The sequence below is a fragment of the Aureobasidium namibiae genome, assembly GCF_000721765.1.
Source record: "Aureobasidium namibiae CBS 147.97 unplaced genomic scaffold scaffold_8, whole genome shotgun sequence".
Taxonomy (NCBI): domain Eukaryota; kingdom Fungi; phylum Ascomycota; class Dothideomycetes; order Dothideales; family Saccotheciaceae; genus Aureobasidium; species Aureobasidium namibiae.
The window spans coordinates 45,539-58,832 of record NW_013581201.1 but is presented as its reverse complement, the minus strand read 5'-3'; the positions used below and the strand labels follow the sequence as shown (position 1 = coordinate 58,832).

General features: G+C 49.1%; 8 protein-coding genes across 8 annotated transcripts; 5 read left to right on the top strand and 3 right to left on the bottom strand.

Moving 5' to 3' along the window:
* Positions 1-912: 912 nt before the first annotated feature.
* M436DRAFT_46439 (uncharacterized protein) lies at positions 913-2,389 on the top strand (the record flags this gene model as incomplete). The annotated part of the gene is made up of 5 exons (XM_013572054.1): positions 913-1,048; positions 1,097-1,328; positions 1,376-1,560; positions 1,613-1,853; positions 1,912-2,389. 5 exons carry the CDS (start codon positions 913-915, stop codon positions 2,387-2,389), a joined length of 1,272 nt encoding a protein of 423 aa, XP_013427508.1.
* Positions 2,390-2,475: 86 nt separating this feature from the next.
* Positions 2,476-3,516, bottom strand: M436DRAFT_81572 (NAD(P)-binding protein; the record flags this gene model as incomplete). The annotated part of the gene is made up of 4 exons (XM_013572284.1): positions 2,476-2,514; positions 2,570-2,754; positions 2,813-3,388; positions 3,441-3,516. The coding sequence occupies 4 exons, from the start codon at positions 3,514-3,516 to the stop codon at positions 2,476-2,478; spliced, it is 876 nt and encodes a 291-aa protein (XP_013427738.1).
* A 528-nt stretch (positions 3,517-4,044) lies between these two features.
* Positions 4,045-5,070, top strand: M436DRAFT_45897 (uncharacterized protein; the record flags this gene model as incomplete). Its single annotated transcript, XM_013571941.1, has 1 exon — positions 4,045-5,070. A coding segment is annotated over one exon (1,026 nt), but the record flags the coding sequence as incomplete, so codon positions are not given.
* An 868-nt stretch (positions 5,071-5,938) lies between these two features.
* M436DRAFT_45817 (mPR-typeG-protein-coupled receptor) lies at positions 5,939-7,243 on the top strand (the record flags this gene model as incomplete). The annotated part of the gene is made up of 8 exons (XM_013571928.1): positions 5,939-6,023; positions 6,083-6,095; positions 6,157-6,186; positions 6,240-6,301; positions 6,361-6,526; positions 6,579-6,735; positions 6,794-7,030; positions 7,091-7,243. 8 exons carry the CDS (start codon positions 5,939-5,941, stop codon positions 7,241-7,243), a joined length of 903 nt encoding a protein of 300 aa, XP_013427382.1.
* A 1,583-nt stretch (positions 7,244-8,826) lies between these two features.
* On the top strand, positions 8,827-9,759 carry M436DRAFT_46236 (Pfs domain protein; the record flags this gene model as incomplete). Its single annotated transcript, XM_013572008.1, has 1 exon — positions 8,827-9,759. One exon carries the CDS (start codon positions 8,827-8,829, stop codon positions 9,757-9,759), a length of 933 nt encoding a protein of 310 aa, XP_013427462.1.
* Positions 9,760-10,020: 261 nt separating this feature from the next.
* M436DRAFT_31127 (uncharacterized protein) lies at positions 10,021-10,455 on the bottom strand (the record flags this gene model as incomplete). The annotated part of the gene is made up of 2 exons (XM_013571923.1): positions 10,021-10,302; positions 10,354-10,455. Coding segments are annotated over 2 exons (384 nt in total), but the record flags the coding sequence as incomplete, so codon positions are not given.
* A 667-nt stretch (positions 10,456-11,122) lies between these two features.
* Positions 11,123-11,845, bottom strand: M436DRAFT_45986 (uncharacterized protein; the record flags this gene model as incomplete). Its single annotated transcript, XM_013571952.1, has 1 exon — positions 11,123-11,845. One exon carries the CDS (start codon positions 11,843-11,845, stop codon positions 11,123-11,125), a length of 723 nt encoding a protein of 240 aa, XP_013427406.1.
* Positions 11,846-12,177: 332 nt separating this feature from the next.
* On the top strand, positions 12,178-12,825 carry M436DRAFT_63497 (uncharacterized protein; the record flags this gene model as incomplete). Its single annotated transcript, XM_013572150.1, has 2 exons — positions 12,178-12,457; positions 12,521-12,825. The coding sequence occupies 2 exons, from the start codon at positions 12,178-12,180 to the stop codon at positions 12,823-12,825; spliced, it is 585 nt and encodes a 194-aa protein (XP_013427604.1).
* Between the last annotated feature and the right edge of the window lie 469 nt (positions 12,826-13,294).

The window sequence follows — 13,294 nt, the reverse complement described above, 5'->3', positions numbered from 1 at the left end:
TTGTTCTTGTCCTCTGTCGCGAAACCGAGCTCCTCGTATATTTCTCCGCTCGCATGCGACAGTGGTGGCTTGCTGGTGGTTTCGCCATTCTCGAATCTCGCTAAACTGATAAACCGTTCATCAGAACTTCCAGGGTTACGGCTCGTCTGCGATACAAGCACTGAGCACTGTCCCCGGCATCCTGTGCAAACATGCAGTCCCGCCGGCTCGAGCGGGCGATTATGGGTCATGTCCCCTGGGCCCTGCGCGAACGAGCGGTCTCGATGGAGTCGCGGACTGACTAGCACAACGTCCTCTCTTCTAATGACAATAATGAGGGATGTTATGCAGAACTCGTTAGACCTTTCAGCATCATCGCCGCTCGAGCATGGCTTATTTTCTGCTTGAGTCTCCGTATTTACGTGCGTTACAGAAGACAACGTCCGACCATGCTTAGACATACTTTCCACCTGCTTGGATAGCACCCATCGCTGGAGTGCATCTCGGCTCGCTACCGGCAGAAACCACTCCTGGAATCGGAAGACTAGGCGATCGGTCTTCAGCCACCGAACACTACTCGGCAATCTGCCGTAGTCTACCTTGCAAGTTCCGTCATATTTATGGTCTACGGCCTTGTGGGTATGGCAGGGTTTCACTTGGATTAGACATGGTAGGGCAGTAAGACTGCATCAACCGCAAGAGTTTCATGATTGAAGACAGACTTTACAAGCCACCCTTTCAGACCAGTGGTGTCGGTTCACCCAAATAGCGATAGCGATAGTCCCGTCCAGAATTAGTCAGTCTGGAGCATCCCTTTTGTACAGAAGCGTGGGCCTCCTTTTACTTCGGATTACCCTTCATGACTTTGTTCTTCTCCAGCAGGCTTTCCATTCTGCTTTCTGTATACAACCCACTACACATTGACTCGCGAGCATGAATAGTGAGCCCCAGCACATGCCTCATGCAGTGCTCGCTGCGGCTATTCCAGTGTTGATATATTCCTTCTTTTGTCTTTCTCTTGGAGTGCTACTCGTGATTGTCTTACATAGAACCAGGGATGGGTTTAATTGTGAGTCGATCCTTGCCAGTTCATCTATCTTTGCTGATCATCTACAAGATGTTACGTTATTTGCTCTTGCGACAACATGCACCACTATAGTTTCCATCATCCAACAATGCAACTACATGGCCAACTGGCATGACTTGAGAATCCAACAGTATGAGCAGTCCATCATCGTCAAAGGCAACCCGGCGCTTGCACTGGGACCATTGAGCAGAGGCTTCAATGCTGTTTTGTTCTGGACGATATTATACTTCTACAATGTCGACTCAATCACCATGCTCTTCTGGTGCGTCGATATGCTTGTTTATCCTTAGACTTTACTGACGCATACAGGGCAATCGCATTGGTATTCAGTGTCTGGAACATCCGACCAAGATGGCTCCAACGATGGCAGAGCACTATCAGCTGGACGTCCAAAATCTTAGCAGTAGTTCTGCCTGCTATTTTCTCCGCGCTGCGAAAAGGATTTCAGGTCAATGCTGGCTTCATCGGTACCTTGATCTTGATGAATCTATTGAGTAAGTATTCGCATGTGTTGATTATTCACAGTATTATGCTGACGGAAAACAGTGCTTGTGAGCTTCGCTTTTGGCGCAGTCTGTGTCATTCTTATCCTCTTCAAATATTTGCGAGCCAAGATAGGATTTGACAGCTACGCATCAGCATCGGCATCCAAATCGTACGCGGCTGGCAGTGTAGCGGCGATTGAGAGCACGACCGGTCGGGTGGGACGCTCGGCAGCAAGAGGACTCAGAGCGCGAGTTGACGGATGGCTTGTGGTGCGATTCAGCATTGCCTTCCTCATTCTGAGGTGAGTATCCCCTCTGATGTCTCTAATGAAGAGACCTGCTGATTCAATAATTTTACAGTGGCTTCGAAATCTTCCTCATCTCCTTCGAGATAAACAGATACCACAAGACGAAAAGTGCAAAAATCGCTGGAGCACCCGACTTTGGCGTCCGCGCTTCTGTAGTCGACGTCTTGAACTATCTGCCTGGTGTCACTGCTAGTTTACTCGCCTTCCTGCTGTTTGGGACTACAGCTCAACAGCGCGCCATGTATGCCCCTATGCTGGCTGCTCTGCACCCAGCCCGATGGCGCAGCCGACCACAGTCAGCGAGATTCAGTGGTAATGTGGATCAATGGACGCGTATGGATACCGGTGTATCGCAGCAAGCGCATGGAGATATTGAGATGCAATTGCCGACGAGGAAGGATAAGGTTACGAGGACTGTTGTTACGACTGTGGAGAGGGAGGAGGGTGTTTTGTTTTCCCCGCCGCCGATACCGATGGAGTTCAGGGATCACGACATGAATGATCGTGACGGTAGGAGATTGACAAGATGAACTTATTTATTAATACCAGATACGACACTTATTCGCATCTTCCAGCAATTTGTCATGACAGAGCTATACGCTGTGTTTGCATCGTTCTAGTAGGAGTTGGGCATGATGTTCAAACGTCCTCCGTCCTGTATCACAAGGTCAGTAATCTGGTATCACCGAAGAGATAGAATGCAAACTTACGATCATCAGAATATTGCCGTTCAGATATGCTCCAGCCCTGGAAGCGATGTAAAGGACAGTTCCAGCCATGTCTTCTTCATCTCCCGTCCTCTCAGCCGGAATGTACGACTTTTCGAATGATCCTTCCTCTCTGGGATCCGCTTTCGAGTTTGAGATCAGACTTGACGCCAGGTCTGAAGGGAACACTACGATTGACAAAAGTCAGCGCTAAAGCCATCAAGCATCACTGGAAACAAAACTCACAGCCAGGAGCAAGAGCATTGCACCTAATATCGAACGGCCACAATTCACTCGACAGATTCTTCGCCAAATGCATGACCGCCGCTTTACTCGCCTTGTACGCCATGGACTGATTAGGCTGTTTGCTGAAGCCCGCGATACTCCCTGTGATCAAAATCTGACTCTTTGTCTTTGCCGCCACTGGATTTTTGTTGCCTGCATCCAACAGTTCGAGAAAAGCATATGCAGTGAACAACACAGCTGTAACATTGATATCCAATGTCGATGTTACCGCATCCCAGGATTGATTCATAGCTGCTGCTGCGTATTCGGCGATGCTGACTTCGCGATTGTTGACACCGGCCGAGGGACCCATGGCGCCGCTGTTGCAGATCAAGAGGTTGATGTAGCCAGTCTCTGAAGCAATGCGTGAGGCGATGGCTTTCAAGGTGTCCTTTGAGGTTACATCCCCCACTACTGGGATGATGACTGAAGGATTGGTGGAAGCGGCTTCTTCGAGGACTTCCTTGCGGCGGCCGATGATGTAGATTTTTTTTGCTCCGTTGGCGGCTAGGGCTTTCGTCATCATCAAGCCGATTCCTGTGGTTGTTAGTTGGGATCTGTCATGATGGTTGGGGGAGGTTGGATGTACCGGAGCCGCCGCCGGTGATGACTGCGACTAGGCCATCGACTGAGAAGAGGTTGTTTCTTTGGTAGAGGTCAGTCATGTTGATAATGAACAATGCAAGTGAAGTTGGGTGTTTCTGACTTTCTGCTCGAGAGGTAATATGTATTGGTCGGATGGGCGAGTTGATTAGGTGAGCGAGCGATGAGGACGTCATCGGTAGTTCATATCTGACGGACTTCGGAGTTGCTCTTCCTATCTCCTGGGACACAACACGATGCAGTATTGTTTTCGCCCGTGATACATCTGTCTGTGGTCATTTGTGCGAGAGCAGAGAGATGCGGCGAGTGTTCGGTTCGGGACTCTTGGTTGGATCGTCGACGCTTCGGTCGTTCAGTCGCTGTATATATGCAAGGTGCAGTCGCGAACGCGCCTCAAACACGTCGACAGCCAATGAAACTCGGACTGGATCTCATGCATACTGTTGCCTGTTGGCTGGAGGCAGCTACGAGGCAGCTACGGTACAGCAGCCTTAAGTCATGGCGATAACAAACAAGTGGAGTTATCTACTTAGAATGAGACCTCTCGCAAGATTTACTCACGCAGCAGCGCCATCATAACGGGCTTGTAAGATCTTCCATTCGAGACCCTGGAGCAGATCTGCGCACTCATCTCTGGATCACGACCAAGCAACCTGATCCCGTTTTCTGAAGTCAGCAAAAAATGTCTTGCGGCGTCATCTCAATCACTTTGGCATACCATACCGCTCTACATTAGGAGACAAGATCAACTTCCGGAGGACATCAGCAGGCTCAAAAGTATCATTCAGACCCGGCTAAGCCGTAATGCAAGAGTGCGCTGTGTCTCAGTTGCCTACCGTCTCCCACTGGATGACCGTAGAGATAGAAGAAGTTCATACCGCTCCAGAAGAGTCTACATGGATGATATTGTCTGGCAACCACTAGCGGACGTACTGGCCAAAATTCCAGACTTATCAGAGATTGAGTGGGAGAGCGACAAGCTCCCATTTTGTATTCTTCAATGCCTAAGTTCTCGGCAACCCGGTTGCAAGCTTCGAATAATGAGAGTCAAATCCGGCGTGGATAAACCCCTGGATATTGATGACCAACTTGCGCGGAATTTGTCCTTCATGTATGAATTGCTCCTACCGTTGCATAACGACTACGTCTGCCGTGAAAGTCTCAACGCGAACGAAGCTAACGAATTGATCTTAATCAGAAGCCTGTCAGCCAGCCTCACGCATTTGAAGCATCGACATGCCTATTTTCCTGACCCTCGCCATGTCCAAAAGCCTGGTCCGTCTGATTTCGAACTGGTCTCGAGATCCTCGAAGAACATGATTGAACCTCGAACGCGTTACAAGGCGGCTACTTTATCCTCCCTGGATATGATAAGTCAGAGCCATTCATCATTGATACAGTGGATTCGACGTCCAGAAATTATCATGTGGAGCGTTCTCACTCATGTTCCTGCTCTACGGACATTCAAGAGCAAGTGGGCACTTCACAGTAGTGAAATTGAGTGGTTGACAGATGAGGGCATACTTGGGTCGCTGAAGACGCTCGATATCGTCCTCTATAGAGAAGGTAGCTCGCAAGACTCTACTTTTCTGCTTTTCGCAGTCTTCCACAACTAGACATACTCGCGCTTTTCCAAACGCGATCCACGTCTCACCGACCCGTACATCATGGATGCACTTATCAACAGGGCCGTCGATGAGAAGCTAGCAATCGCTATCTTTCGTGCCATTTCTGCCGCAAAATCCGACCGCTCACTACCATTGGAACGGCTCGGAGTGCATCCTGATAGCCGTTGTAGATGGACACTTCATTGCTTTGGTATGGATTGGATGGGCCTCGGTACGGATTGGATGGATGTCATGCAGCATATTGAGCGATCGTGGTTGGTAAAGAGAATGTATCCTGGTCTAGGCTCAGACGAACTGTCTGCAAGTCAGATCCAACCCGATCGTGTAGGAATGTGGATTTGTCCGCCGAAATCGCTCAAGGAACCAACAGAACTCATATTCCGTAGAGTCTGACCTGTGCACCCAGGGATCGAGGGAGATTGGCAAAAGGACTGGCATAGCTTTTCATGTCAAACCAACATGACACTTTTGTGTGACCTTCATCACCTTGTTCGGTTCTCCATAAGACCACGCACTGCGACAGAAGCAACGTGTTGTCTCCACGCTGCTCATACTTCCGTCACCAGCGTCTGAGCTCAAGGCTACGCGGAATACATGCCGTGCTCTACGTTTTCCAACTCGGGCACAGATCGGCCTTTATATATTCGACCTATGAATTTATGGCCTGGTGACCTTTCTTTGAGAAGCACAATGACGTTCAGAATCCTGGAATTGGGAGAGACGCAATTGTGACAGGGCATACGTGTGGCTGACGACCACATGTGGGTCACTGATTTTTGCGGCTCTACTTGCGGCTCAACTACCTATTAATACTACCATCCGCATTCCCTCCACACATTTGCCTATACCAATTAACATGGAGAAACCTGCAGAGAAAACCACTTTGCTCGAAAGCAGAGAGAATGTTGCTGGTGACAGATTGCTCACCTTTGACGAAATTCGTGCGTCATTGTTGGTCATGGCTGAAAGTGTACTTTAGCTAACCGCATTCCATCGTTAGCGTCCTGGCAAAAGTACGTCTACTTTGTTAATATGAGAGTTGGCATGGAAGACATGTGTCTGATTTAATTACAGAGATAGTCCACACATCCATACAGGATATCGGTAGGTCAATTGGAGATCTGGTGTTGATCGAGCGCTTTACTGACAGCCGAAAGACCACTGACTGGATCATGGTCACAATCAATAGAGAGCATGTTCCGTTGGCATAACGAGACGAGTACGTCTTTCTCAAGACTCTAAACGAGAATTTGAGCATTTTGCTAACGCTTCTTCTAGTAAACATACATTCGCATTCCATCGGAGCTATCATTTTCTCCTTCTTTCTGCCGCTCCATTTCTACTTTGCACTATACCAGAACACACCAGCGGCCCAGCCAATTGACGTGGCGATATTCTTGTTGTACTTCGCTGGCGTCACATCGTGTTTTGCTGTCTCGGCAGCGTGAGCAACATCACAACATGAGCAAAATCTAGCACAAGCTGACGAGCTACAGATTCCATACTGCAGGAAGTCACAGCCAGGCCGTTCACAGGAAATACAACAGAGCGGACTGCTGTGGCATCGTATTGCTCATGTGGGGAGCAAGTCTTGCATCTATCCATTTTGCATTCATCTGTGATGCTCGGACAAAAAGCTTACACTGGTTCCTGGTTCGTCTTGGTCTCCAATCATGTTATCTCGGAGATGCATACTGACGCCGTCTTCTAGAGTTCTGCTAGTGCTACTGGTTGTATGACATTCATCCTTGGGCCCATGTTCATCAAACCAGAGTACAGGACTCTTCGCGCACTTACCTATCTCAGTCTGGGCCTCTTCGCAATCGTCTTCATTGTACACAGTATCTACCTTCATGGATTTGCTCTGCAAAGACGTCGATTATCGTTGGAATGGATGGGGTTGATGGCTCTCCTAAATTTCCTCGGCTGTTCTGCATATGCTTTCCGCGTAAGTTGCTGTTTTTAGTATTGTGTTTCTCGGAGATTGATTTTTCTAACAACCACACAGATTCCAGAGTCAAAGTTTCCCGGCAAGTTCGACTTCGTAGGCGCGTCGCATCAAATCATGCATGTGGCTGTTTTAGCCGCCGGTTTGGTGCATTATCACGGTCTGTCTAAGGCATTACTGGAGACCCGAGGTGATATGCGATTAGTCTGCTAACGTCAGCATATCCTCTCAAGATACATAGTTGATAAGACAACAACGTTGATTACATAAGAAGAGAATAGAAATTTTGGAGCCACGAAAATACTTAGGCAACAGAAGCTCCAATTAGAAGCAATTGTCCTGCATCTTGCTGATGCAGGCGCAGTGGCTGATGCCTGCATGAAGTAACGTGATCACTGGGCAGTGCCCCATAAGTCGCTCCATGTTCGGCCCCGACTTCCCCTGTATGGGAACAACAAACAAGGATCTTGTGATCTATCACTATGGCCCATGGATCTTCTGGTCTTGGTCCATCATCATTTAAATGGTCGGACGCTAAGCCAATATCACAAACGTCATATGAGTGAGTAATCTCCTTTGTTCTTCGAGCGGGGATCTCTAACGACCTTAGCATCGTTCACCTTGGAGTGTGGCAATGGGGAGTTCCAAGATACTCGCGCGCGCAGCCAACAGGCGCGACCAACTTTGAGACAGAATCGGAAGCTTGTTTTCCACTTGCCCGAAATGCATACTGTTGGGTGCGAGGCGTCTCATCTCAGCCATGGCAGGGTCAATTCTTGCGACTAGCAGATACCGTAGTCCGGGAGATTTCGAAAAGTAAATATGAAGTCCGGAGATCAGTCATCTTCGTTGCTTGGGGTACGATAGGAGGGGTTTTGTTAAAACACGTATGCTAACACAGATACCATAATACATGTCAGCGTACTGACAAATACAAATCAGATCTTGCTTCAATTGAATCTACGAAAGCACGACAACTATGACCAGTTTGGCATGTTCTTTCTTGGATGCCTACGCGACGAGCAAAGCGACACCTTCAGTGACTGCGTTCTCTGGACTCTGATGACCGAGTTGACATCTGCAGGGGGTTATCCGTCGGATACCAAAAAGTTCGAAACTGAATGGAGGCCCGTAGCTGAGTGGGTTCAGACCATTTCAGCGAATTTCAGACAAGATTGTGCACTACCGTCTCAGGTCTGGACGTACTATGAATGTACTGACACACAATATGGGGTGGAATACAGACGTTTCAGGCGCAATGTCGAACGTGTACTGACACACAATATGGGGTGGAATACAGACGTTTCAGGCGCAATGTCGAACGTGTAAGGCTAGTAAGAGCGGCTTCCGTTCCCTCCAAAAGAGGCAGCACACTAATATGTATGGTCTAGCTCTGCCCATACGAAGCCACGAAACTTCAGGCTTCGTCGTACAAGAGACGCGTCGTTCCACTGTCTCATCGCGAGATTATAGGCCTCATGCTACATCCACAAGAACAATACCTCGACATATTTGTGTCCGATCTGGACAAAATGATCTACGCCCTAGATCGGAACAGAGCACGAGAGGCTGCTCAAGAGCAAAAATCTAAAGCACATGAAGAGAACAACAGGATGGCATCGAAACGATCAGTCTTGACGGAGAGTGCCAACAGAAGTTCTCTACTCACAGAAGATCGACTGACAGAACACAATCGTTCGACAAACCAGAACCACGAAACACTTTCAAGGTCCCGGGTGAGGAAGGACAGTACATCGGCTCAGTTTCGACCCATACACTCAAAAAGTCCTTACACCATGGAGTACAAAGTTGGCTGGATTTGTGCATTACCATTTGAAGCAGCGGCTGCTGAGGCTATGCTCGACAGACGACATCCTGATTTACCTTTCGACCCATATGACTCGATGTTGTACACCCTTGGATGTGTCGGACCCCACAACGTAGTGATTGCTTGCTTGCCACGCGGTCGACCTGGGCTTTCTGCTGCATCAGCGGTGGCAAGAGGAATGCTGGAGAAATTTCGCGGCATCAGATTTGGCTTCATGGTAGGCATAGGAGGAGGAGTACCAAGCGATAGAGACGATATCAGGCTTGGAGATGTGGTTGTCTCGCAGCCTAACCTCGAGCATGGAGGAGTTGTTCAGTATGATTTCGGAAAAGCAGAAGCAGGAGGGAAGTTTCGTCGGACTGGTCACCTCAACAATCCACCCACGTTCCTACTGAGCGTTCTGAACCGAGTGCAGATAAATCACGAGCGAGGCCGACGAACATATCCGATCCATATGGGACGATACGATGAAGGGGATATGGAAGAATATCTATGTCCTCAGAGTGAGCGAGATGTGCTCTTCCATGAAAATTATTCACACCCTGCTGGAATGCTCGATTGCACCACTTGCGATCTGAACCAGATCATCAAACGTCCAGAACGCAATACCAAGACCACCACTGTAAAGATTCATTATGGCACCATAGCTTCCGGCAACCAAGTGATCAAGGATGCCCAGACCAGGGATAGGATCGTCAAAGATCTCGGTGGTCAAGTCTTATGCTTCGAGATGGAAGCTGCAGGTCTGATGAACGATTTTCCGTGTTTGGTGGTCAGAGGCATTAGCGATTATTGCGACTCGCATAAGAATGATGGGTGGCAAAGATATGCGGCTGCTACTGCTGCAGCATACACGCGAGAATTGTTGCTTTTGGTTCCTCCGGAAGATGTAGTGAAGTAGTTTTATGATTGAGGAGGTGGAATAGCATGATGATAAACTGGGCTTTGTTTTCTCTATTTAATGTCTGTGTAACTGCTGCTTTCCTTTCCTGTCAGACCTGCTGCAGAGATGCAATTCAATTCCCCCATCCTAAACTTTCCACTTCTCTTTTGAAAGGCCGACCAATTCATCAAGTGTCCTTTCCTCTCCCGCAACTCAACACAGGATCGCCTTTCGCCCTCACTCGACAACAACATTCTGAAGCAAAGGAAGAGTCTCAAGACCCATCTCCTTCTCCAAGTCCTTGATCTTCAGCTCATCACTTGCATTCTCCTCCATCCAGTGAGCAGCCATGTCTCTAAGAAACTGCACTCTGACCCTCAGATTGACCATCAAGTACATCTGATAGTGACTGCCCTTGCGGATACCTCTGCCAGCTTCGGCATGCTCGAGTTGACGGCGAATGTAGGGAGTGATGTTGTGCTGGATGCTTGCGATGTGTTCGTCGTGCAGAGATTTGTAGTAGGCGATCTTGACATTGCGTTGGGCAATTTGGTCTTTGAGCTATATATGGTTAGTCAAAGGTGATCAGGGGCCGAGCAAAGATGAACTTACGCTTGCGATCTGTTCGGCAAGTTTGGTGTTCTCGATCGAGGCGAGGCGTCGACCAGGCGATTTGGGGCCTTTGTCTCCGTTGGAGTGCCGATCTCTGGGGCTGGAAGAAGGAGTTAATATGAGTTACAGGACTGGGGGTCGCGAGGTTATACCTGAAGATAGGAGACATGGTTGCTACGATCTTGGACTACTACAAGAACGGACGTCGACTCGCGGCGGAGCGTTTTGTTGTTGCAAAGAAGCGCCGGTGAGAGTCGCGATTGTTAGTTGTATAACAATAACAAGTGACGGAATATTGGCTGTGCCGAGTCAGAAGTGGAATGACGACGTAAGTGAAGGTACCATGTGTTTCTTTCACTGCGACAAAGAATGGACTCCCGCTTGAACTTGAGGCTGGATATGATCCTATGAATCTGCAGAAACAAATCGAGATCAGGAGGGCTCTCCGAGGAGAGTAGCAGAATCATGGGCTCTCAGTGGACACTGTTACCCTCTTGAACAGTTCTGTGACTTTTGATAGTGTCAATGTCGACATCAGGAGACAGAGAGAGTGCAGAAAGGGGCCATCAAGTATATGAGACTACCGCTTGTGTTGAGGGTTGGAGATGTATTGTATGATAATGCAGAAATGTTTGGAGATCGACAAGGACATCCAGTGAGATGGGCGGACTCAAGGGCTCTCACTGGACAATGCTGTACTCCTGATTGGATTCGTGCATTCTGATAGGGAAGAAACGACCTACATGGAGACGGGGAGTAGAGGTCCCGTTCACAGATCCTTCCACCTCCAGAGACTCCACTCGACCAATCTCTCGTCGTTGAAGAGGTCCTGACTTGCTTCCTCTCTGCCTTCTTCCATGGCTTCCATACCGCCTTCCTCGAGCCTCTCCCACATTTCTCTGATGTAGTCAATGTAGCACACTCTCAAAGGATATGCAATCAAAAATCTAGCCTCCTTGTCCTTCCTCAGCCACTTCAAGATGACGTTTGCGAGCAATTCGGGGTGCTCTTCTGAGTAGATTGTGTCGGCTGCGAAAATGACATGAGCTTGCGTCTGAGGTCGCTGCTCGTCCTTGACTAGTAGTGTGGTGGGATGCTTCCAGTCCAGAGTTCCCGCTTCCATATTTGTGTTTGCCTTCCTAAGACCTTCAGAATTGAGATCGATATTGGCGTCCAACGCCGGGACCAAAGGAGCGAGATCTGTCAACACAACCGGCTGCTTCCATAGCGTCGCTGCCGTGACGCCCACGAGACCTGTACCAGCGCCGAGCTCAAGAATAGGAACGACATCCGAGCTAGGTGCAGGAAACTGGATTTTTGGGCCCAGGTGATGAAGTTGAGAGGCTAGAATGTGAGAGGCAGCCCAGGTTTCCAGACCCAAGTTTTCGGACGTAAGATTAGGCTCGCTGATGCGAACTTGGATAGTTTCGCCAGACCCGTTTGATGGTACCGTGAAATCTTGAGTCTTGAAGCTGCGTTCTTCAGTCGCCATGGTTGCTAAGGTCAGATCGAGGTTGTTCTGATGTCGAGTCAAGCGGTCTGCTGTTCAATGTTTGAATTGTGTGACTTTGCGGATATCAGGTGCAGCAGTAATCCAAATTCTCGATGTTATGTTGACAGTACTTGCTAGATTGAGATGAACTCGGACGCGAGTGCCGCCAAAATTTCTCCTCTCAACTTTTCCTCAGGGTCCTTGATTTTGCGGGGTAGAAAGGGCCTAAGCCTTCAAGACATTCAAGTCATGAAATGAGACATGGCGGATGGAGCGTTTGGAAAACTATGAGACTCCTGAAACGTCGACAGGAGAGAGTGTGATAACACCAAATGTACTGGGTACGAAATCTATGGGCTCGATTACACGGAAAGAACAGTCAACTCTTCGCAAGCCGGTCGAGAACAGCAATTCGCAGTGGCTACCTCCTCAGGCAAGTCGTGAGGATCTGTGGCAAGATTCTCGACACGGTCGTACTCGAAACCGATTGTGACGATTTCCTGCGAGATTTGTATCACAGAGAAATAGATTTGCTGCAGATAGTGCTGAATCTGCTGATGATCAAGGCCAACTGCCTCCAGATGAGGTTCCTGGCAAAGGTGGGGAAGGGAAGTGGGTGCTTCCTGACCCAGTTGCAGACAAATCGTTAGGCAGACCTACACCCTCTTCTGACAGATGTTTGCTCACACGACTCCTTTTTCGTCGGCTTCAAGGTATCGCACCACGAACGCTCCTGGTTGTATGACCTGCCCGGTATACGAGGCTTGATCTGGATGCCTTCAAGACTGTTCAAGAGAGTTCCGAGCACGACGCGCCTATCGCCAAGCAAGCCGAGAGCTCCCTGGCGTATTCCGACGCGTCCCGATTACGGCGACCTTCCAAGTCTCTACTCACGACATCTCTGCCGCAGTGTACAGCCTGTATACATCCGGCGTGATACGGACGTATGCTGTGCAAGCTCGAGTTACATCCTTGGATAAAGGCCGTGGTCGCTCACGCGATAGCGCCATGTACCAAATTACCAAACGTCGAACCGCGCGAGTCATCGGTAGCATGTTCAGCTACACATGCCAGCACGCGAGCAGGCGCAATATTCTCACACAGCTGTCTTTGAAACACCAGGCGTGATTCAAGCTGAGATACTCGGCCCTGCCATGATTCATCATGGATTCCGTGGTGACCCGCTGTCCAGCCGGCAAAAGACGTTGACTTCTGCGAAAGACGTTTCGTTTCGGGATTTCCTTGGTAAAGGCGTTTTCCATGTCTCACATTGAGCTTCACGACGAATGCCGTGACATCAGCGAGCTAACTCGCACCTCGCTGCTGTCGACTTTTACATGCCGGAACAGCATCATAGGCCCATGAACAGTCAAGATCACGGCGTTTGCATCGCGTATCGTGACCCGCGAACCGTGTCACGAGGACGAGGTAGACCCATCGCGGAGGAGT